Below are 23,221 nucleotides of genomic sequence, written 5' to 3'. Positions count from 1 at the left end.
CCTCCCAGAGTGCTGGGATTATTCAGTCATAAACCACCACACCAGCCCCTCCACTCATCTTATTAATCACTTTTGTGTCTGTATTCAACAGGCAAGTCAACTAAGGGCTGAACTCAGTGGCGACACTGAGATGGTTGGGCCTCCCTCTTTCCATATAGTCTTGGAATCTCTTCCTCTCCGTATCTACTCTCCAGCAAGGTATGACAGCTTCTTGCATGGCAGCAACTCAGGGCTCCCGAGAGTACAAAAGTAGAAGCTGCCTGACATTCTCAACGCTTGTACCCAAAAATAGCGGAGTATCATTTTTGCTATGCTCTACTGGTTAAAGTGAGTCACAGGGCTAAGCAAGACACAAAGAGAAGCTGCACAATAGCATGAATACCTATAGGCATGGTTCACTATGGGTCACCAATATAGTAAACTACCATCTCCTCCTTTATTTACTGTACAAGTAACACCTTAATATATGACTTCTAGCATTCCATACTCTTTCTGGGGCTTAGTTATCTATAAAATAAGGGGTTAGACTCAATATTCTTAAATTCTCATCTATTCATAGTTTTAATATTCTACAACTCTGTTAAGTATGAAAGTCTTATAAAGTATGAATTATAAGAAAAACTTGGGGCCAGGAGCAGTGGCTCATGCCTGTAATCCCAACACTTTGGGAGGCCAAGGCAGACGGATCACCTGAGGTCAGGAGTTCAAAACCAGCCTAGACAACATGATGAAACCCCCGTCTCTACTGAAAATACAAAATTTTAGCTGGGTGTGGTGGTGGGGCGCCTGTAATCCCAGCTACTTGGGAGGCTGAGACAGGAGAATCACTTGAATCCAGGAGGTGGAGATTACAGTGAGCCAAAATGGTGCCACTGCATTCCAGCCCAGGCAACAAGAGCGAAACTCCGTCTCAAAACAAATAAACAAAAACTTGGCCATACTGGACCAAACACTTCAACTATAGCAGAACAATCCAATGATGAGAACTTTAAGGTAAAGACTATGGTTGTTTCATTTTGTTATTTTATATTCAACTATGTCTTTATTCCAAATGTGGTACATATGATTGGAATCCCAAAGATGAAGAAATTCTTCTTTTCCTAGGCTCCATCCACCAAAAGAACAAAACCACATAGACTTCAATTACATTGCTTCCAATGTAAATCAACTACAATAAGGTGTAAAGATTTAAAGTGACCAAGGATAAAAGATATAAGTAATCATTTTAAAACCACCTAAAATAAGTTTCATTGAGGGAGGCCTACTAATAAAACCCCAGCCAGCAGTTATAATATGTAAAAATCTACTCTAAAAACATTTAAAGGTTTGAGTAATAAAAAATTTTGGAATATTACTACTACATATACAACTCCTAGGGAATTGCTGGTTGTTTTTCATGTATTGCTCATAATGAAAAACATTCCTTAGAGATTTCTGCTGACCTAGCTTTTTAAAAATCTTTCTTCTTTTTCTATTTATTGGGGACATCTGCACACAAAGGAAATCTTTGCCACCCCACTATCCCTGCCTCCAATATCAACTGCATTATTTTATATCATTTTTTTTGCAGATAGGGTCTCACTCTGTACCTAGGCTGGAGTGCAATGGCATGATCACAGCTCACTGTAGCCTCCACTCCTGGGCTCAAGTGATCCTCCCATCTCAGCCTCCCAAGTAACTGGGACTACAGACACACACCACCACACCTAGCTATTTTCAATTTTTTTTGTAGGGATGGGGTCTCACTATGTTACCCACGCTGGTCTCAAACTTCCAGACTTAAGTAATCCTCCCAACTTAGTTTCCCAAAGCACTGGAATTACAGGCGTGAGCCAACATACCCTGCCTTATGTCATGGCACTTTTAGAGTGAGTTTGGTTTCTGATCACTTCTGTCCCTAACTAGTTCCATGATAATAGGTAACCGGTTGACTGACAATTGATGATGAGTGGCAATGACAGTAACAACTGTGGTCAAATCCTTACCACAGTACCTTTTAATAAGACTCAGTCTATGCCAGAGACTGTTCTAAATTCTACACATTACATAGATTAACAACAATCCTAAATTAGGTCTATAATTACATCTTCTCTACAGACAACCATAGCACAAAAAATTTAAATAACTTGCCCAAGGTCGAATAGTTAACACGTAGTAGAACCTATACTTGAATCCAGAAGGTCTTAACTCTATAATCAGTGCTGTCCCCGGAACTTGATCTTCTCATTTGCCAAATAATTTAATATTTTTGAGGTATTAGCTTTTTTTTTTTTTAATGCACAGAGTACACTAAAAGAATATACTCCCTAGAGTTTTTTTGTTTTTTTCTGAGACAGTCTCACTCTGTTACCCAGGCTGGAGGGCAGTGGCACGATTTCAGCTCACTGCAACTTCTGCTGGTCAGGTTCAAGCGATTCTCCTGCTTCAGCCTCCCAAGTAGCTGGGATTACTGTGCCCAGCTAATTTTTGTAGTTTTAGTAGAAATGGGGTTTCGCCATCTTGGCCAGGGTGGTCTTGAACTCCTGACCTTGTGATACACCTGCCTCGGCCTCCAAAAAATACTGGGATTACAGGTATGAGCCACCGCAGAGTATTAGTATTTATTATGTATCCTTCCCAATCCTTTTATATCCACAAAATATATACACAGGTTGGGTTTATATGCTTGTCACAAAACAAAGTTACTACTAAACTCACTGCTTTACAACTTTTGGCAAGTTGTTTCTCTTTTATTATTTTTTTATTTTTAAAGATGGGTTTTCACCATGATGGCCAGGCTGGTCTTGAACTCCTGACCTCAGGTGATTCACCCACCTCGGCCTCCCAAAGTGCTAGGATTACAGGCATGAGCCACCACACCCGGCCGGCAAGTTTTTTCTCTAGTTCAACAATGTATCATAGACATTCTCCCACTTCAGGGCCCACAGAACTATCTCTGTCTTGATTTAAAACTGCCTCCCCTGTAGTCCACTGATGGGTATTCTGTTGTTGCCAACTTTTCTCTACTATTAATACTACTGCCATGAACATCTCCATATGTACATACTGTCCATTTGTAACGAGAATACATTCTGATTTCTCTTCTTGTTTTTCTGAGTATAACTGGTCCCCCATCTCCTAAGGGTAACAAAGCACCCTAATCCTTTACTATTTCCCATACTCCATATTCTCAGTGATTACATGTTAAGTCACATATTTAAATAATTATCCTAATCTATTCCTCAACTCCAATCCTGCTTCCCCAAATGCTTAGCAGGCATCCAATCTACCTGGATGCCAGAAACTTCCGAATTCTTCCTCTGCAGTGTCTGGAATCTTCCTTCCCATTCACACTACCAACATTCTATGCTTTGGCTTGATCATCTCACACTACAACTATTGTAAAAGCCATTATCTTTGCCCCCAGGTAACTCCTATCTCTGTATTATCATCAGAGTGTGGTTTTTTTTAAATAATAGGCATTATTAAATCACTAAGTATTTGAGTGTCTACATTAAACCGCATAAAATGCTAAGCAGAATACAAAGTAATTTAGTGAGGTTCCTATCCTCAAGACTGTAAATACCTGCTTTTACAACTTTAAGAAATAAAATAACCAGGCATAAAGCAGAGATTGAGCCCTGCAGTCCCCTAGTGGTCCACAGATTAAACCTAGCCTACAAGGTGTAGTCACAAATGCTATTTTAGATTCTAATTAATGAAAAACACTGAAAATCCAAGAGATTTTAAAAATCATAAAAATCCAAGTTTCCGGCCTCTTGAAAAATCTAGAAGCAGCATCTCGAATAGCAACCAGTAGCCAGAATTCTGTATCATTTTCACCTTAAGCATGGTAATAAGGACTCCCAGACTTTCCCAACGCTGTTTTTATTTGCCATTTTCTCCCCAACCCAAGGTCTTAAGGGTCAGTTGTCATTCAGATTTAAATTGCTTACCTGCTCCCAGTAAACAGTGTATAACTCCTAGACTAGAGGATAGATACAGCCGAAACTCATGAGTCTGGTATTCAAGGACTAAAACAGCTTGGCCTCACCACTACATGCCGCCTCTATTCTAGTCACAGAGTCACCCACCACCCACCTTTTAAACTTCCCACCCGCTATAATTTCATTCACATTGCTCCCTCGCACACTCATTTTCTTCTCATTCTACTTGGCTAAATCCCACCAATCCTTCAAGGTCTAAGTCAAGCACTACTTCCTCCAAATCTTTGAGTATCCCTGTAGGCCACAATGAATCTTCCAGGGTTGACTACTGTTCATACCAGGACATATTTAGCTTTTTAAGTAATATACACCAAATGAAAGATCTAAGAAGTTACAGAAAAGTATAGAAAACTTAAGACTTCTTAAACAATTTTACATTTGTGGATCATATGTAGGTACTGCCATCCCAAAATTAACAGCAGAAGCAAAGTGAAACAATTTTCCTACCTTTTACATAAGGCTTTTTCTAGATTATAACGAAGTGCAAAAAGAGCTGTGTCATTTCTGTTTCTCTTATCTTGTGCTCTTCATTCCTTCAAATTATGCAAAGAAAGTATCGGCACTCCCAATTCTAAATTCAAGGTTAGTCTTTCTATTACATTTTTACAGATAACCACCAGCATACATTTAAATGCAATGACCATCATAAAAAAAAAAAGAAATCCTCTCTATTCTACTCCATAACTTTTGCAACTTATCCTGCCAACAAATTCTCAAAATAACCACTGTAGCACAAACATGATAAAGATAACTTTAAAAAGAGGAAGAGATTAATCAGCTTTCTGAAATTAAAAGATAAAAATGAACCAAAACAATAAAAAAAAAAAAAAAAAACTAAAGGCAAACACAAACTCACACACTAAGTTTATTCCATGGCAGCTAAAAATTGTGTGGCCCAAACATCTCACAGATTAAAAACTAAATTACAACTGCCTGGGAGAGGTGGCTCACGCCTAATCCCAGCACTTTGGGAGGCCAAGGTGGGCGGATCACCTGAGGTTGGAAGTTCAAGATCAGCCTGACCAATACGGAGAAACCTCGCCTCTACTAAAAATACAAAATTAGCCGGGTGTGGTGGCACATGCCTGTAATCCCAGCTACTCGGGAGGCTGAGGCAGGAGAATCACTTGAACCTGAGAGGTGGAGGTTGCAGTGAGCCAAGATTGGCCATGCACTCCAGTCTGGGCGACAAGAGCAAGACTCTATCTATCTATCTGTCTATCTATCTATCTATCTATCACAACCTATCAAGGGTATGTAACACATCCCTACCAGACAAAAGTGCAGAGGGACCATCTAACGTACGTTAGTTAGTTAGTTAGTTAGTTAGCGTCTTGCTCTGTCACCTGGCTAGAGTGTAGTGGCGTGATCTTGGTTCACTGCAGCCTCAACCTCCAAGGCTCACACAATCCTCCCAGTTCAGCCTCCAGAGTAGTTGGGACTACAGGTGCCTACCACCACACTCAGCGAATTTTTCTGTAGAGACAAGGTCTCACTTTGTTCCCTAGGCTGGTCTCAAATTCCTTTTACATGAGGATCAAGTGATCCTGCTGCCTCGATCTCCCGAAAGTGGTAGATTACATGTGTCAGCCACCACACTCAACCTTAATATCCTTTATAACTGAAAACTGACCAATTTTCACCTTGGAAGGTCAATGAAGTTGCACGGAAGCCCCTCTGTCACACACTTAAAGTGACTTAAGGATCTAGAGTTGGACGACTACTGTCTACCCAGAGAAACCTGACTGTGGCCTGGGAAACTTTGCAGTTTTGCACAATAGAGGGATAAGAAGAAGCAGTGTGGTTTGTCACTCGGCAAACTGACGACAAATCTGGCATTACAGAATTAACTGAAATAATAGAAAAACGTAATAAATCGCAATTTTCAGAATGGGAAAACAAATTGTTGTGACATTTTTAAACTTCCATGTAAATCCATGTTTATCAAGTTTACATATTAGTTACCAATATGTTTTATATAAAATTGTATACTAGACTAAAAACAACATACTCTCGGCCGGGCGTGGTGCCTCACACCTGTAATCCAAGCACTTTGGAGGCCAAGGCAGGCGGATCACCTGAGGTTGGGAGTTCAAAACCAGCCTGACCAACATGGTGAAACCTCGTCTTAAAAAATAAATAAATAAATAATAAAGAAAGAAAGAAAAGAAAACAACTTACTCTCAAATATTAGAAATTCCCATGAACGAGGCAACAGTAAACTACAGTAAGGTCAGGTTAAACAACCTCCTAACAGTAAGAGAGGGTAGCAATCCTGAACCAGCTTTTTCAACTGAATTAAAACATTTCAGTGCCTACTAAGTGCCAGAGAACAATAACTATTAAAACATTTCCATTTATCAAATCTTTTGAACAACAAATTAAGAATTGCTATCATAAAAATTACAAATTTGCATTATCTCAACAACTATAAATAGTGCTATCTCTCAGCTATAAACTTGTTTTATTAAACAGCATATATAGTAATGCAGTACAGTTTTCTGTCACTTATTTCAAATTCACAGCTATGAAAAAAAGAATCTGCCAGCTGCAGTGGCTCACAGCTGTAATCCCAGCACTTTGGGAGGCCAAGGTGGGTGGATCACCTGAGCTCAGGATTTGAGACCAGACTGGCCAACATGGTGAAACCCCGTCTCTACTAAAAATTCAAAAATTAGCTGGGCGTGGTGGCGGGCACCTGTAATCCCAGCTACTCGAGAGGCTAAGGCAGGAGAATCATTTGAACCCGGGCGGGGGGGGGGGAGGCAGAGGCTGCAGTGAGTGGCACTGCACTCTAGCCTAGGGGACAAAAGCGAGACTTCGTCTCAAAAAAAAAAAAAAAAAGAAAGAAAAGGAGAAATTTTGTTGGGGGCAGGGCCTTACAAATACAGGTAGCAGCCTGCTGCATAGCCATTTTTGCTGGTCCTTGCAATGACAATCACTGAAAACTTTCAGATGAATGTACCTAATTTTTCTACAACAATAATCCCTAAGGTGGCTCTCTAATAATAGCAACTGCCCTCTGAAAAGAAAGTGATTCTGGGTATAAAGAGTTTACTCAAAAAGGGTCAAAGATAGTGCTTCGAAATTCTATCCCTATCACCTGCCGCTTCTGTACACCCACGCCCATCCCCCACACCCACCCCACTTCTAACATCACCTTTGATGAGCTGGTAAGAAATATGGTAGAGCAGAATGTTCCGTTGGCTTCCCAACTTACAGAGTAAGGAATTTACAGGGTAAGGATGGAAAAAATAAGATCAAAGCTTCAGAAAAAGGTTTTTTAACATTAACAGAACAATAATCAGATCTTTAATGTGCATATTCTGGCAGAGGCTTCTTTGCCAGACCTGTGCCTCTGATAAAGATTATGAACTACTCCAAATAATCAAATAATTTGATAGTCTTTACAGTTAAGGAAAACTTTCAGATGAATGTAAATTTCACTGTGCCACTTGACATTTGTACAACAGAAAATCTCTATTTACATACTTACCTTTCCAACTCTAAGATTAATAGCTTCAGTTCAAATTTCTTGATTTTAGACACTAAACAAAATTTTAAGTTATATTAATATAAAAGCAGCAACTATATAGCTAGTTTTTTTTATATGTGATAAAACAAACAAAAACAATCTAGCTAACACTACAAGACAAGAAAATGCTTTATTTACCTAATTATTAAAAATTCAAACTGGAGAGAAGCGTAATTGGTGGTGCATGTTTTTTTTAAGCCAAAGATAAAAACACAAATCCACTTTAGTGTCAAAAGGCATCTTCTCTACTTAATGTAACTCACTAAGTTAATGAACACATAAGTAACACTAACAACTTAAAATATCTCTATGATACTTAACAAAGAATATTAATTTTCATATCTCAGATGAATTACTCGCAATTTCACATAATTTCACTGGTTACAAACCTAATTTACACTGGTTACACATAAGTTTCACTTTCAGGGTCTTTACTACCCAATTAGAAGGTTTTTCCTGCATGGACTCTAACATAGTGTAGAGATACACAATTGAAAAACCTTCTCTTTGCTTTCCAATTCATATGTTAGTTTCCATTTACATGTTTCTAAAAACTGGGGATTCCATTCCCTTCAAAAGACATTTAATTAAAAAAAAAAATGCTCTGAAAAGTTTGGACCCGTCAAATTTACCAGTAGACTTTCCTATAAAGAATGCAGTACAAGTTTTCAAATCTAAAAGGAAACACTCAAGACTTACATTTGTTCTAAATATTTCCAAAGTTCTGATGTTTCAGCGTTATGCCGTCCTTCAGCAGAAATTTTACCTTCTCCAAACACTACCTATTTCTTCATGAGATTAAGAATTAAAATAGGCCAGGTGCGGTGGCTCACGCCTGTAATCCTAGCACTTCGGGAGGCCAGGAGTTCAAGACCAGCCTGGCCATCATGGTGAAACCCCATCTTTATAATTTAAAAAAAAAAAATTTAAAATAATAAAGTGGAAATACCCTAATCGTCCGGTGCACCCAGGAACTGCACTAATACAAATGAGCTCGTTTCAAAAGTAGGATGTGTGTTTGAGTGTGCGCGCGTGCGTGTGCAAGTGTGCGTGCACAAGCACGCCCTTACATGAGTATGGGGTGTGGAGTGTGACAACACAAATCTACTCTTTCTAGAGTAAGAATTCAAATGCAAATTTAAAAACAATAATCTCAAATTAATGTTCAGTAAGAGATGAAGAAACGGTTTTCAAATAGTGAAATGGGAGACAATCGAGGTAAAATCCCAAGATGGCTTGTCCTGAGTTCCTTTAAAGGATACCAAAAAGTGGCTTAGACGTCTACAAATTACTTTAAACCTCCACTTCCTTCTCCAAATTTCAGTTAATATAGAATAAGGGCATTCTATACCTGCCATTACATTACAATGCAAGCGGCCTAATAAATAAACCCTAACTTTGTATCACAAAGAAGCAAATGTAATAATGTACACACATCCTGTACTTGCTTCCCTCACTATTATCATAGCTAGGTAAGAGCTGGCAATGAAATATGGAGGCAAGCTGAAGGGCCTGAATCATTTCCATAGTAAAAGGACGTAGGGCAAGAAAAGAGCACATTCAAGTCAAGTGCTTAATAGGTTCCCACAACCCAGCTCTGTTATGCCTCAGTTCACGCTACTATTTTTACTACAAATCACCAAACAACAACAGTATTACTAAGTGAATGCACCCGAACCAAAGAAACAGCCTATCCATAAACGTGCTGGCTTCCTTCACGTCCCAGCGCACCCTTCCACTCCCGACAGTTCAATGAGAATACCGTATCATGAAATGAGTAAGCACACACGCCATTCTACAACTTCGAGAGACATTCACAGATCTTCCACGGCACACGCAAGAACCACAGAGGCCGAGCAGTTAGTTCACTGGCACTGAAACGGGTTTCTTCATTGACAAGCAAAGCCGTCCAATAACCGCTCTGTACAAAAACATTTCTGGTCCTCTAATAAACTGGTCCACCCCTACTGTATGCTCGAAAGCACGCCAACCTTTTTCCAAACCCCTTACAGCTAAGACTTACTAGGGAAGCGACATTTACATCGGCACTCTTTCCGAATAAAAGTGCTCCGTATTCTGCCTTACGAGGGGACACAGGTTACGTCTCCAAAACTTAGGCAGGCCGTTCCCCGAAGCTGTGGGATCCCACAGGAGTTGTGCTTTCGGAGCCCGACAGTGCGGTTCGGGGTGTCGAGGGAGTGGGGAGGGAGAAGTCAAATGGCTTCCTAATATATCAAAAGAAGAAAACACAGGTTTGGGACCAGGAAAAGTTCCAGGAGCAGGTCTCTGACAAAGAAAAGCCGCACTCGCCCGGCCGCTTTCTTCTCGCTCCCAGCCCGCGCCCCGAGACCACCTGGCCCGGGCGTTTTGACAGCTCCGAGAGTTTGCCGAGCGCCGACGGCTCGGCTGTTCGCCCGGAGTCCGTCCGGGGACAACCTGGGCGCGCTCCGGGTTTGTTTTCTCAATGATCCAGCTAGGCCAAGACGCGGCTACGAGAAATTTCTCCAAGAGAAGAGTTGCGGAGAAGACCCAGCGAAAAGGCCCGACTGAAAAGTAAAGTGTGCGGAGCCCGGGCGGGCGGCGCGGAGCGGGGGAGGCCGGCCGCGGGCGGCCGCCGAGGGGCGCGGGGCCAGGGCCGGGGCCGGGAGCCGCCGCCGCCCGCGGGCCCGCCCCGCCCCCACCCCGCCGGGGGGCGCCGGGGCGCGGGGGCCGCGGGGCGGGCGCCCAGTGACAGCTCCGGCCCGGCGCCGCCGCTGGCTCCCGGCCTGGCTCCCTCGCACTCAACTTACTTCTTTCTGGCTCTCTGGAAAGGGGAAGCGCCATCTTTGCGAGGCCGGCCCCGAGGTCTTTTGTCTGCGGCTGCGGGGCTCGGGGCCGGGGCTCCGGGCTCCTCGGGGGGTGGTGGCGGCGGCTGCGGCTGCTCCACGCTCTTGTCCTCCTCCGACGACATCCTAGTCACCAGGAAAGACACATGGATCCCGGTCCTCCTCCTGGGGGGCTCCTCCCGCCGCCGCGGCCGCCGCCGCCGCCGCTGCTGCTCGGGTTCCTCCTCCCCGGCTCAGCCTCTCGCATTTCCCGCAGCCCCGGGAGCAGCAGCAGGTACCGGGAGAGGCGGCAACATGGAGCGAGCAGGACACGCACTCACACACATCGGCGCGGGCGCGCGCACCTCCGCGCGCAGGGGCCGGGCGGGGGGCGGCGGGCGGGGCGGGCGGTGCGGGGCGGGCGGGGCCGACGGGTGCGGGCGGGCGGGGCGGCCGGGCGGACGGCGTGGGGGGCGCCGGCCCCCGGGGTCTCCGCCCGCGGCCCCTCCCCTGGGCCGCCCGCGGCGGGAGGAGAAAGGGGCCCGGTGCGGGGAGGGCGGGCCGCGGGGCCCGGCGGGGGCGGTGAAGGGGTCGCGCCCCCGGCCGGCCGCCCCTCCCCCGCGCGTCAGGCTCGTCAGGCCCGGGCGGCGGCGGCGGCGGCGGCGAAGTTTTGACAGCTGCTCCAGTGGCGGCGCTGGGCGCCGGGGCTGCACGGGCGCTGGGCCGCGGCTCGCTCCTCACACTCGCTCTCTCACACACGCTCGCTCGCTCTCCCGGAGCAGGGGAGGAGGAAGTTTTACGGGTGTGCGTGGACCCCACACACACGCCGCGCGACCGTGGCCGCCGCGCGAGGCCCGCGCCGGGGCTCCCCCGGGGCGACCCGCACCACAGACCTCTCCAACTCGCCACCGTCGCGCCCACACACCGCCGCTTCGACGGCCCCCGCCCGCTCCCCCACTCTCGGCCCCTCGCCCGCCCCCCGCGCGCCGCCGCTGCCACTCACGGGGCTCGCTCCGCGCATGCGCCGCTCTCGCCGCCCGCGGACGCGCCGCCGCCGCTGACCTCACCGCCCCTCCCCCCCGGGTTCCCTCCCCCTGTGACGCGGCGGCCGGGCCCAGCAGCGACTCCGGCTCCGACTCCGGCTCCGGCTCCGGCTCCGGCTCCGGCTCGGGAGGGAGCCAAGCTGTGGACCCAGAGATCCGGGATCGGGATCCGGGGACTGCGGGCGAGGGCGGGAGGGAGCGGCGGACACACGCGGAGGTGGCCCGGGGTGCAGGGGGCAGCCCGGCGCGGGGAGCAAGTGTGCGCCCGCACGGCGAGGTCAGCCCGGGCTTCGCCGGTTCTCGCCGAGGTCTTTCCTCGTAGCGCCCACACTGCGGGGAGGAAAAGGAATGGAGTCAACTTCGACCTAATCCAACACCAGTTAGAGTTTCATTATTATAACGTCATTTTTTTTTTTTTAATCCAGAAAAGGTTCATAAGGATGTAAGAGGGAAAGAACGATGGCAGCTCCAGAAATAAAACGGTTAAAGACAAAAGCCGATAAAAACCCAACCTCTCGGTTTTAACGTTCAGTGTGTTGTGATGAAGAGGCAAAAATCGAAGTATTTCTAAGCTTCTTCTTATAATATGTTAAAATGGTAAAAAGAAAAATGGGGCTAGAATCCTCCTGAAAAATGTACTTTCTCAGGAAGGACAGTTACAAATACGGGATTCCGGATTTCTCAGGCGAATACTAACACTTGGACGTTGATCTATTCTGTGCTTACCATGCACTATCGATTAGTATATGGGAGTGAAAAAAGTCTAGATGTTAATTAGGGGGAAATATTAAGACCTATCAACCATTTGTGAGGGATTGGGGTAAACTATCATTTAATAAGCATCTACGTTGGGCCTGGCATTAAGAGGCACACTCTCATCCTGATTTCATCTTCACAATGCAGTTTCAGTGTAAGGTAAAAATAATAGACTCCTTCTCCAGCGGTGTTGTTTGCTTTCCCTTACAGTAGCTAGGATGTTAACTTCACCCTGTGTCTTCTACTTGGGTAAAATATACACACTTTGATTCCCAGAGCCTATTCTAAATGAAAGCATAATTTTTTCAAATGGCTGAAATAAGGAACAAAGTCAGAGAGTCATTTGAATTCCTTTAGGGTTTAATCCCTGCTGGCTCTTTCAAATTTGCTAAATTTATAACCAAAGGAAGTTTGGGATTGAGGAGGAGGCTGGCATGGTAAATGCAAACTACAAATTAGCAGGGCGTGGTGGCTCACGCCTGTAATCCTAGCACTTTGGGAGGCCGAGGTAGGTGGATCACCTGAGGTCAGGAGTTCAAGACCAGCCTGGCCATCATGGTGAAACCCCATCTTTATAAAAAAAAAAAAAAAACTACAAAAGAAATTTTTTTTACAAAACTACAAATTAAAAGTACATCACTATTACACATAGAAATACAACATATACATGACTAGTGATAAACGTAAGATGTGATATATTGAAAGTTTACTAAGTACAAATAGGACAGCACCCTTTCTTTTTTTCATTTTTTTCAGCACATTATACCTTAAATAAAGTACGCTTTCAAAACTGGATTATTGATCAAAATGTCCATGTGTTCCATACTGAAATAAAAATAGGCGCTTTCACTGTGAGTTTCACATGCACAAAATTACACATCAATGTAGTTTACTTTGATACGCTTCTCCAGCACTTCCGAGAATTTCAGTGTCAGCGCGTACAAACTGCAAGTCACTCCCACTGGAGAGTTCACAAGAAGCAAAGGGACTAAGAGCAAAAAAGTGAGCCGCGTGAATGGAAGAAACAGAGTGGAGGGTAGAAACAGAGGTCCATGCAGCAATGTAGAGATGGGGGTCTCACTGTATTGCCCGGTCTAGTCTCTACCGAGTGGAGGGTAGAAACAGAGGTCGGTGCAGCAATATAGAGACGGGGGTCTCACTGTATTGCCCAGGCTAGTTTCTACCGAGTGGAGGGTAGAAACAGAGGTCCGTGCAGCAATGTACAGATGGGGGTCTCACTTTATTGCCCAGTCTAGTCTCTACCGAGTGGCAGGTAGAAACAGAGGTTCGTGCAGTAGAGATGGGGGTCTCGCTGTATTGCCCAGTCTAGTCTCTACCGAGTGGAGGGTAGAAACAGAGGTTCGTGCAGTAATGTAGAGATGGCGGTCTCACTGTATTGCCCAGTCTAGTCTCTACTGAGTGGAGGGTAGAAACAGAGGTCCGTGCAGCAATGTAGAGATGGGGGTCTCACTGTATTGCCCAGTCTAGTCTCTACTGAGTGGAGGGTAGAAACAGAGGTCCATGCAGCAATGCTTCTGGAAAGATGAAGATGATGCAGGTGAGTAAACCCAGCCTTAAATCTCCATTCCTTTGGCCACTGTGAGCAGGGAGTTGGGATCTGTTTTAAGAGAATTGATAGCAAGCTCCTTGGCATGAAGTTATCATGAGCAGAGCAAATAAAATGTAACCCAGGATGCTGAGGAAGGATTCAAGGAATACTTACTCAACATAAATAAAGGTTTTCCATCTCAGTCATCCAAATTACACAGCTCTGAGACCACAGTGTTAAAAATCTAGGAGGCTGGGAGCTGAGGTCCTTCAAATTATAAAACCAAAAAGACAGGAGCATCTGGAAATAGTACCAAATGCAGTAGAAAAATATCAAGGCCGGGTGCGGTGGCTCACACCTGTAATCCCAGCACTTTGGGAGGCCGAGGTGGGTGGATCACAAGGTCAAGAGATCGAGACCATCTGGTCAACATGGTGAAACCCCGTCTCTACTAAAAATACAAAAATTAGCTGGGCACGGTGGCGCATGCCTGTAATCCCAGCTACTCAGGAGGCTGAGGCAGGAGAATTGCCTGAACCCAGGAGGCAGAGGTTGTGGTAAGCCGAGATCCCGCCATTGCACTCCAGCCTAGGTAACAAGAGCGAAACTCCATCTCAAAAAAAAGAAAAATATCAGACTATTTCTTAATAGAAATATTAAACATACATATTAAATATGCATTTTTAAAATATGGTAGATGTGCATTAACCTGTTAACCAATCACCTGCAAAGGGCTGAATTACAAGGGACTTCCATTGTCTACAATATTTGAATATTTCAAAGCACATATAGTAATCATTTAATCATACACACACACACACATAGTTTTTAATGGGAAGGGAATGAGGATTGTTATTTGTGACAAAGAAAAACCAATATCTCAGGAAACCATAGGCAAGGAAGATTCTCAAAGTGTCTAGCAAACAAGTGACAGTGACTGAAAAGTCATAGTCCAGTATTCATTCTTACTAACTGAAGGTCTATAAAATGTCATTGATATGGTCTTTATTTAGAGTGCAGAGGTTCACTACTAAATGTTGTCTGTCTCTTTTGTTTTCCCATAAATTCCTCAGGGCCTTTTAGGAACCAAACTTTCACAGTGACAGAAGGACCACTGAAAACTTAAGTTATAGATCTTCTAATTTTTGTGTTCCTATGGTTATTATTAAAGTTGCACTGTAGCCTGGGCACTGTGGCTCACGCCTGTAACCCTAGCACTTTTGGAAGGCCAAGGCAGGTGGATCACTTGAGCCCAGGAGTCTGAGACCAGCCTGGGCAATATAGTGAGACCCCCATCTCTACAAAAAAATACCAAAGAAAATTAACCAGGTGTGGTGGCACATGCCTGTAGTCTCAGCTACTTGGGAGGCTGAGGTGGGAGACAGTCTCGCTCTGTTGCCTAGGCTGGAGTGTAGTGGTGCGATCTCAGCTCACTGCAACCTCCACCTCCCAGGTTCAAGCAATTCTCCTGCCTCAGCCTCCCGAGTAGCTGGGATTAGAAGCACATGCCACCATGCCCAACTAATTTTTGTATTTTTAGTAGAGTCAGGGTTTCACCATGTTGGCCAGGCAGGTCTCGAACTCCTCACCTCAGGTGATCCACCCACCTCAACCTCCCAAAGTGCTTGACCATCCAAAGGGCACGGTGGCTCACGCCTGTAATCCCAGCACTTTGAGAGGTCAAGGCGGGCAGATCACCCGAGGTCAGGAGTTCAAGACCAGCCTGCCCAACATGGCGAAAACCAATCTCCACTAAAAATACAAAAATTAGTCAGGCGTGGTGGCATGCGCCTGTAAACCCAGTTACTCGGGAGGCTGAGACAGGCGAATCCCTTCAACCCAGGAGGCAGAGTTTGCAGTGAGTCGAGATCGCACCATTGCACTCCAGCCTGGGTAACAAGAGCGAAACTCCGTCTCAAAAACAAAAACAAAAACCACTCCTGTATTTTAGTAGGAAACAAGTTTTAGAAAAAAACTCTAACCATATCTCAAATTCCACAGCCTCAAATCGAATACATGCACCGTTACACATGGTTTTTATTTGTTTTTGTTTTGTTTTCTTTGAGACAGAGTCTCACTCTGTCGCCAGCCTCCCAAGTACCTTGGACTACAGGTGCATGCCACCACGCCCAGCTAATTTTTGAGTTGTTAGTAGAGACGGGGTTTCCCCATGTTGTCCAGGTTGGTCTCAATCTCTTGACCTCATGATCCGCCCGCCTTGGCCTCCCAAAGTATTGGGATGACAGGCATGAGCCACTGCACCCGGCCTGTTATACATAGTTTTAAAAAATTAATATTCTCAGATTAAATCCAGAATGGTCACAATTACTAAGAATTTTTTGTTTTGCTTTTATTTTTTCATTTTTAATTGCATTTTTATTCTTTTATTTTTACTTCCTTTACTTGTAACATTTCCCTCCTCAAGACGGATTGTTCAAAATGTATAGTTTTCTCATTTTCAAATTATATAATTTTGGCTGGGCACGGTGGCTTATGCCTGTAATTCCAGCAGTTTGGAAGGCCGAGGCGGGTGGATCACGAGGTCAAGAGATCGAGACCATCCTGGTCAACAAGGTGAAACCCCATCTCTACTAAAAATACAAAAATTAGCTGGGCATGGTGGTGCACGCCTGTAGTCCCAGCTACTCAGGAGGCTGAGGCAGGAGAATTGCTTGAACCCAGGAGGCAGAGGTTGCGGTCAGCCGAGATCGTGCCATTGCACTCCAGCCTGGGTAACAACAGCAAAACTCTGTCTAAAAAAAAAGAAAGAAAGAAAGAAAAGAAGCATGGAGGCTAGACACAGTGGCTCACGCCTGTAATCCCAGCACTTTCGGAGGCCGAGGCAGGTGGATCACTTGAGGTCAGGAACTTGAGATCAGCCTGACCAACATGGTAAAACCTTGCCTCCACTAAAAATATAAAATTAGCCAGGCATGGTGGCGAGGCGCCTGTCATCCCACCTACTGAGGAGGCTGAGGCAGGAGAATTTCTTGAACCAGGGAGGCAGAGGTTGCAGTGAGCTAGGATGGCACCACTGCACTCCAGCCTGGGTGACAGGGCAAGACGCTGTCTCAAATAATTAATTAATTAATTAATGGAATAGACAGCTCTGTCCATCACCCCGCAGGCTGAAGCCTAACTTCCTTGGCTTGACTCACTAGGTCCGGAGAGCCCCTGCTACCCTCTGGCCAGTGTGCTCATCTGACCTCCAGTTTTCAGAACTCCTGGTGGGCTGCAAACCACCAAGCTGTCCCATCTCCCTTCCCTTCTTCACAAGGCCAGGTCCTACTTTTTCTTCGGCTCTCTCTTTCAACCTCTCCCCTCCGTGAGGATGGCTGTGTCTCCCTAAATGCTTCTGCAAACCTCGTGCTTTCCCCACCCGCAGCTCTCATTGCCTGTAATGAAAGTGCCCAAATAAATGTCTGTATCCTCCCTAAGCCCAGCAGAGATGGCAGTGTTATCTGCCTTATTTCCCTTATTCGGCACCAGCTCAATGAAGAGTTGTGGAGTCACTGAAATAAATATGAAAATATAGGTTAGGTGTTAGAAAAAGAGCTAAGAGGATCTTTTATAGGAGTGTTTATTTCATTTTTATTTTTCTTTTCTAGATGGATTCTTGCTCTGTCACCCAGGCTGGAGTGCAGTGGCAGGATCTCTCGGCTCACTGCAACCTCTACCTTTCAGGTTCAAGCAATTCTTCTGCCTTTGCCTCCTGAGTAGCTGGGACTACAGGCACATGCCACCACATCCAGCTTATTTTATTTTATTGTTTGTTTATTTATTTATTTATTATTATTTTTTAAAGATGGGGTTTCACCATGATGGCCAGGTTGATCCTGACCTCAGGTGATCCACCCACCTTGGCCTCCCATAGTGCTAGGATTACAGGCGTGAGCCACCGCGCCCAGCTATTTTTTTTAAGACAGGGCCTCACTCTGTCACCCAGGCTGGAGTGCAGTGGCGTGATCTCAGCTCACTGCAACCTCCACCCTCAGGGCTCACGCAATCCTCCCACCTCAGCCTCCCAAGTAGCTGCCTATAGACATGCACCACCATGCCTGGCTATTTTTTTGTATTTTTAGTAGAGACAGGTGTCTTGTCATATAGCCCAGCCTGGTTTTGAATGCCTGAGCTCAAAGCCATCCACCTGCCTCAAGCCTCCCAAAGTGCTAGGATTACAGGCATGAGCCACAGCCACTGGCCAGGAGTGTTTTTTATTTAATTTAATTTATTTGTTTCGTTTTGTTTTTTGAGATTGAGTCTCACTCTGTCGCCCAGGCTGGATTACAATGGTGCAGTCTTGGCTCACTGCCTCCCAGGTTCAAGAGATTCTCCTGCCTTAGCCTCCCAAGTAACTGGGATTATAGGCACCCACCATCACACCTGGCTAATGTGTTTATTAAAAAAAAAAAAAAGCCGGGCGTGGTGGCTCACATCTGTAATCCAAGGTCAGGAGTTCAAGACCACCCTGACCAACATGGTGAAACCCCGTCTTAATAAAAAAAAAGAAAAAAGAAAAAAGGGGGAAAAAAAGAAATTGTATCTTTGTAGAGAATGTATACATGCATAGTTTGCAACATTTTTGTTGGTTGTTACATTTTACATTTGTATAACAAGACAGGCAAGCCATCTTCACCCTCATAACCAACATTTTTTTTTTTTTTTTTTTGAGATGGAGTTTCGCTCTCGTTACCCAGGCTGGAGTGCAATGGCACGATCTCGGCTCACCGCAACCTCCGCCTCCTGGGTTCAGTCAATTCTCCTGCCTCAGCCTCCTGAGTAGCTGGGATTACAGGCACCCATCACCGTGCCCAGCTAATTTTTTTGTATTTTTAGTAGAGACGGGGTTTCACCATGTTGACCAGGATGGTCTTGATCTGTTGACCTCGTGATCCACCCGCCTCGGCCTCCCAAAGTGCTGGGATTACAGGCTTGAGCCACCGTGCCCGGCCCATAACCAACATTTTTTATGGAACACTCTGAGGTACAGGCATTCAGAAGCCCAAACATGGAGGACCATGCCTGACCCAAATGGAGTCTCCAGAATCAAAAGTGGTCAAAATAATCATCCATGGTCCTCAGACCAAGTAAGATCTCCTTAGCAACAGTTCTCTGAGCCAAGATAATGTTGAGGGGGAAATGATCACAGTATAGCATACATGTATCACAATCTTACATAAAATGGTGTAAATCTATAATTATGTAAGCATACAATATGTGCAAAGTAGTAATGTTCATCAAGTTGTAAACAATGGTTATCTCTGGGCTAAGGATTCCAAATGACCTTTCCTTTCCCTTTTTTTTTTTTTTTCAGTGCCGTGACTCGGATTTCTTTCTTTCTTTCTTTCTTTTTTTTTTTTTTTGAGACAAGTCTCACTCTGTCGCCCAGGCTGGAATGCAGTGGCGCAGTCATCGCTCACTGCAGCCTCCACATCCTGAGCTAAAGCAATCCTTCTGCCTCAGCCTCCCAAACTGCAGGGATTACATGCATGAGCCACTACGTCCAGACTAAATATGTGTTCAACTAAAGCAGAAACATCATTACCCGAGAAGGCTTTATATCAGGAAAGAGGAGAGAAGTGAGGAAAGGAGAGAGAACAAAAAAAGAGACTTAAATTATAAGCGTTGAAGGTAAGGATGGGAAGGCAATTCGGATTCAAACCTCAGGGCCCCATTGAGGCTTTTACCTCCCTGACCACTGGGAGGCTGGTGGCTTTTCACCCATCTGGGTTCACTTTTATTTGTCTGTGAGCTGTCACCATCTTTCCCGCCTTGCATTGCCCTGCCTCCGCCAGAGAGGCAGAGTTGGGAGTTGTGGCACAGGCATGCACACTGGGCAGCCTCCCACACCTGCACCCTGAAAGACCATCAGACGCCCTAAGAAACCTGACACAAGCACAACTGATAAGATACACGAAAAAGGCAAAGGCGAACAGAGAGCAAAACATGGCTAATATTACACAGTGCTGCAAGAGAAAGTAACACCAAAACACAGATGTCATCTCTCAGTTCCTTCTCTTTAAAAAAAAAGGTCAGGCGTGGTGGCTCACGCCTGTATTTCCAGCATTTTGGGAGGCTGAGGTGGGCGGATCACTTGAGGCCAGGAGTTTGAGACCAGCCTAGCCAACCAAGGCCAATGTGGTGAAACCTCATCTCTACAAAAAATTAGCTGGGTGTGGTGGCACACACCTGTGATCCCAGCTACTCGGAGGCTGAGGCAGGAGTATCGCTTAAACCTGGGAGGCAGAGGTTGCAGTGAGCTGAGATTGTGCCACTGCACTCCAGCCTGGGTGACAGAGTATAACTCTGTCTCAAAAGAAAAAAAAAAAGCCAGGCATGGTGGCTCACTCCTTTGGGAGGCCGAGGTGGGTAGATTAGGAGGTCAGGAGTTCGAGACTAGCCTGACCAACATAATGAAACCCTGTCTCTACTAAAAATACAAAAATTAGCTGAGTGCATGCCTGTAATCCCAGCTACTTGGGAGGCTGAGGCAAGAGAATCGCAGAGGTTGTGGTGAGCCGAGATTGCACCACTGAACTCCAGCCTGGGCAACAGAGCGAGACTGTATCTCAAAAATAAACACATAAATAAAAAATAAAAACACAAAAACTCAGTCAGATATGGTGGCATGTGCCTGTAGTCCCAGCTACTCGAGAGGCTGAGACAAGAGAATCACTTGAACCCAAGAGGGAGAGGTTGCAGTGAACCAAGATCATGCCATTGCACTCCAGCCTGGGGGAAAGAGCAAGATTCTGTCTCAAAAAAAAAAGGTGGTTGTGATGGTGGCTCATACCTGTAATCCTAGCACTTTGGGAGGCCAAGGTGGAAGGCTCTCAAGAGACCAGGAGTTTGGGTCCCGCCTGGACAACATACAGAAACCCTGTCTCTACAAAAAAATCAAAAAATTAGCTAGGTGTGGTGGTGTGCACCTGTAATCCCAGCTACTTGGGAGGCTGAGCAGGAGGACCGCTTGAGACCGGGAGGTTGAGCCTGCAGTGAACCACGGTCATGCACTGCACTCCAGTCAGGGTGAAGTGGGTGGGCTTTTCACCTGATCTCCTCATTGTCTCTAACACTTAAACAGGTCTCAGGCCTGGTGCAGAGGTACATGTACCTCCACTGCTGGATAAAGCCCAGCTTTTGCCTGCTGGCACTGTCAGTTCTACCCAGCCTTCTATGACCTCATTCTCTCCCCATTTTCCACTTTGTGACTTCATCAGTTAAAGATCCCATTTCAGCCACCAAGGTTGAGAGGCCCCAGCCTCTGTAAAGAGCCCAATTCCTTTCCAGAATCAACCCTGGGGTGGCTTTAGGGCTGAGCTCCTTGCAGGTCATGCTGGATCCACAGTGGTGCACCGGTCCGTGCTGAGGTCTTCAGATACCTGTCGATGGGTATTTGGCTCCTTGCTTCCACTGACCTCTTGAGTACTTTCAAAGATCGGTGTCAAGGGCACCCGTGCTGCTGTTTCTAGAGCATCTCTACAACCCACGGTGGCCTCTCCTCTCTCTGCGGGCGATGGACAGCACAGTCCCTTCAGCCCTGGAGCTGCCCCAGCGGCTGGCACCAAACTCGACGCAGAGCCCGCAGAGTCCGGAAGAGGAGGAGCCGAACCTGCTGAGCAGTTTGGCTGCAGTCCAGACCCTGGCCAGTGTCATCCGGCCTTGCTATGGCCCTCATGGCCGGCAGAAACTCCTGGTGACCATGAGAGGAGAAACAGTGTGCACAGGGTGTGCCGCTGCCATCCTCAGGGCACTGGAGCTGGAGCACCCCGCTGCGTGGCTCCTCCAGGAAGCAGGCAGAGAACAGTGGGGACGGCACAGCCTTTATGGTTCTGCTGACAGAAGCGCTGCTGGAACAGGCAGAGCACCTGCCGAAGGCTGGCCTGCCTCGCCCACAGCTCCGGGAGGCCTACGCCACAGCCACTGCGGAAATCCTGACCACGCTGCCCTCCCTGGCCATCCAGTCTCTGGGGCCTTTGGAAGATCCATCCTGGGCCCTCCGTTCTGTGATGAATACCCACACCCTGTCCGCCACGGACTACCTTACCAAGCTGGTGGCCCGTGCCTGCTGGGCTACCAAGGAGCTAGATGGCAGCTTCAAGCCTGAGCGTGTTGGAGTGTGCATGCTGCACGGGAGGACACTGGAGGATTCCTGCCTCCTCCCGAGGTTAGCAATCTCTGGGAACCTCTGTGGGCAAATGGCTGCAGTGTTAAGTGGTGCCAGGGTGGCTCTCTTTGCTTGCCCCTTTGGTCCTGCCTGTCCAAATGTACCAGCAACGGCCCGTCTCTCTAGTCCTAGATCTAGTTCAGTTTAGTAAAGGAAATGACCAATTACTAGGAAAGCTAGTAGGCCAGCTGGCAGCCGCGGGAATTAACGTGGCAGTGGTGTCGGGAGACGTCGACGAGGAGACCCTCGCACTGGCGGACAAGTATGGTATCATGGTGACTCAAACTAGGTCTCGGATGGAGATCGTTTACCTGAGTGAGGTGTCGGACACACCTCTGCTGCCTCATCTGCTCCCTCCCCGGAAACCAGGCAAGTGCCAGAGGGTTTACAGGCAGGAGATGGGAGATGGCTTGGCTGTGGCATTTGAGTGGGAATGTACAGGCTCACCTGCCCTCACCATGGTCCTCAGGGGAGCCACCACCCAGGGGCTGCGGAGTGCAGAGCAGGCCATCTACCACGGCATTGATGCCTATTTCCAGCTATGTCAAGATCCCAGACTGGTTCCAGGGGCTGGGGCTACAGAAATGGCTTTGGCAAAAATGCTCTCTGATAAAGGAAGCAGACTGGAAGGGCCCAGGGGGCCTGCATTCCTAGCATTTGCCCGGGCCCTGAAGTGTCTTCCTAAAACCCTGGCAGAGAATGCAGGCTTAGCTCTCTCAGATGTGGTGGCAGAAATGAGTGGAGTGCACTTCTAATGTGTGTGGGAGCACAATGGATAATAAAAGTGGCCCAGGAAGGGGTGTGGGACACCCTAATGGCCAAAGCCCAAGGATTTCAAGCGGTGGCTGAGGTTGTGCTGCAGCTCGTGACTGTAGATGAAATCGCTGTGGCCAAGAAAAGTCCCACACATCCGCAGATCTTCCCTCCTGACTCTAAGAAGGCAAAGAAACACCCACCTCCTGTGGAAAAAAAAAAATCCTTGGAATGAATAAGTAGTGACACCCTCAATAAAACGGGGATTGCCAAGAAGGGGACAGTCACCCCAAAACTGAATGTCTGCCTTTATTCCATGTTTGGAACTCGATTCCATTTCTTTAAATAAAAACAACATGAAGGAACAGAACGGTTCTTTTCAGAGTTCCTTTCCAGTTCTCGACTTCTTCATTTCCTGTTCCTCTCCATCAGGTTCTGTTCCTTTCCTATGATAAGAGCAGGATTCAATTCTATTAAGATTTTTAAACTGAGTACCTATCTGGTCTTCAGGCATGCAAAAAACAGTGCAGCGATCTCTTCCTTACTGTTTGAGCTTTCCCTGCATGATATTCTGATATATATGGACTTACATCTAAATGTCGCTTTAGGAGTCTGAAAACAGTTGCAG

The 23,221-nt window shown here is 46.3% G+C and overlaps 2 protein-coding genes and 1 long non-coding RNA gene across 52 annotated transcripts in view; 1 reads left to right on the top strand and 2 right to left on the bottom strand.

The window, feature by feature from the left end:
• The window catches only part of KMT2C (lysine methyltransferase 2C), a 300,852-nt gene extending 289,492 nt beyond the window's left edge, over window positions 1-11,360 (bottom strand). For 38 of the 50 annotated variants that reach the window (XM_009002794.6, XM_009002792.6, XM_078343386.1 and 35 more), the window contains exon 1: window positions 10,311-10,691. In XM_009002794.6, coding sequence (XP_009001042.4) covers window positions 10,311-10,471 — 161 coding nt within the window. In that variant the 5' untranslated portion in view covers window positions 10,472-10,691. Of the gene's footprint in view, window positions 1-10,310; window positions 10,692-11,218 lie in introns of those variants that run through there. The other 12 variants (XM_078343416.1, XM_078343417.1, XM_035254316.3 and 9 more) reach the window with 2 other exon arrangements.
• A 1,445-nt stretch (window positions 11,361-12,805) lies between these two features.
• On the bottom strand, window positions 12,806-20,808 carry LOC144578409 (uncharacterized). Its single transcript, XR_013524137.1, has 2 exons — window positions 20,467-20,808; window positions 12,806-13,659 (listed from the first exon to the last, which is right to left on the bottom strand). It is a non-coding gene; the product is annotated as an uncharacterized LOC144578409 (long non-coding RNA).
• Window positions 20,809-21,048: 240 nt separating this feature from the next.
• On the top strand, window positions 21,049-22,988 carry CCT8L2 (chaperonin containing TCP1 subunit 8 like 2). The gene is given in 4 exon segments (XM_009002788.5): window positions 21,049-21,470; window positions 21,472-21,969; window positions 21,971-22,587; window positions 22,590-22,988. Coding segments are annotated over 4 exon segments (1,635 nt in total). The 5' UTR covers window positions 21,049-21,189; the 3' UTR covers window positions 22,829-22,988.
• The last annotated feature ends 233 nt before the right edge of the window (window positions 22,989-23,221 follow it).

The sequence above is a fragment of the Callithrix jacchus genome, chromosome 11 (genome assembly GCF_049354715.1).
Source record: "Callithrix jacchus isolate 240 chromosome 11, calJac240_pri, whole genome shotgun sequence".
Lineage (NCBI taxonomy): Eukaryota > Metazoa > Chordata > Mammalia > Primates > Cebidae > Callithrix > Callithrix jacchus.
The sequence above is the reverse complement of the archived record's forward strand: the minus strand, read 5'-3'. Positions and strand labels throughout refer to the sequence as shown.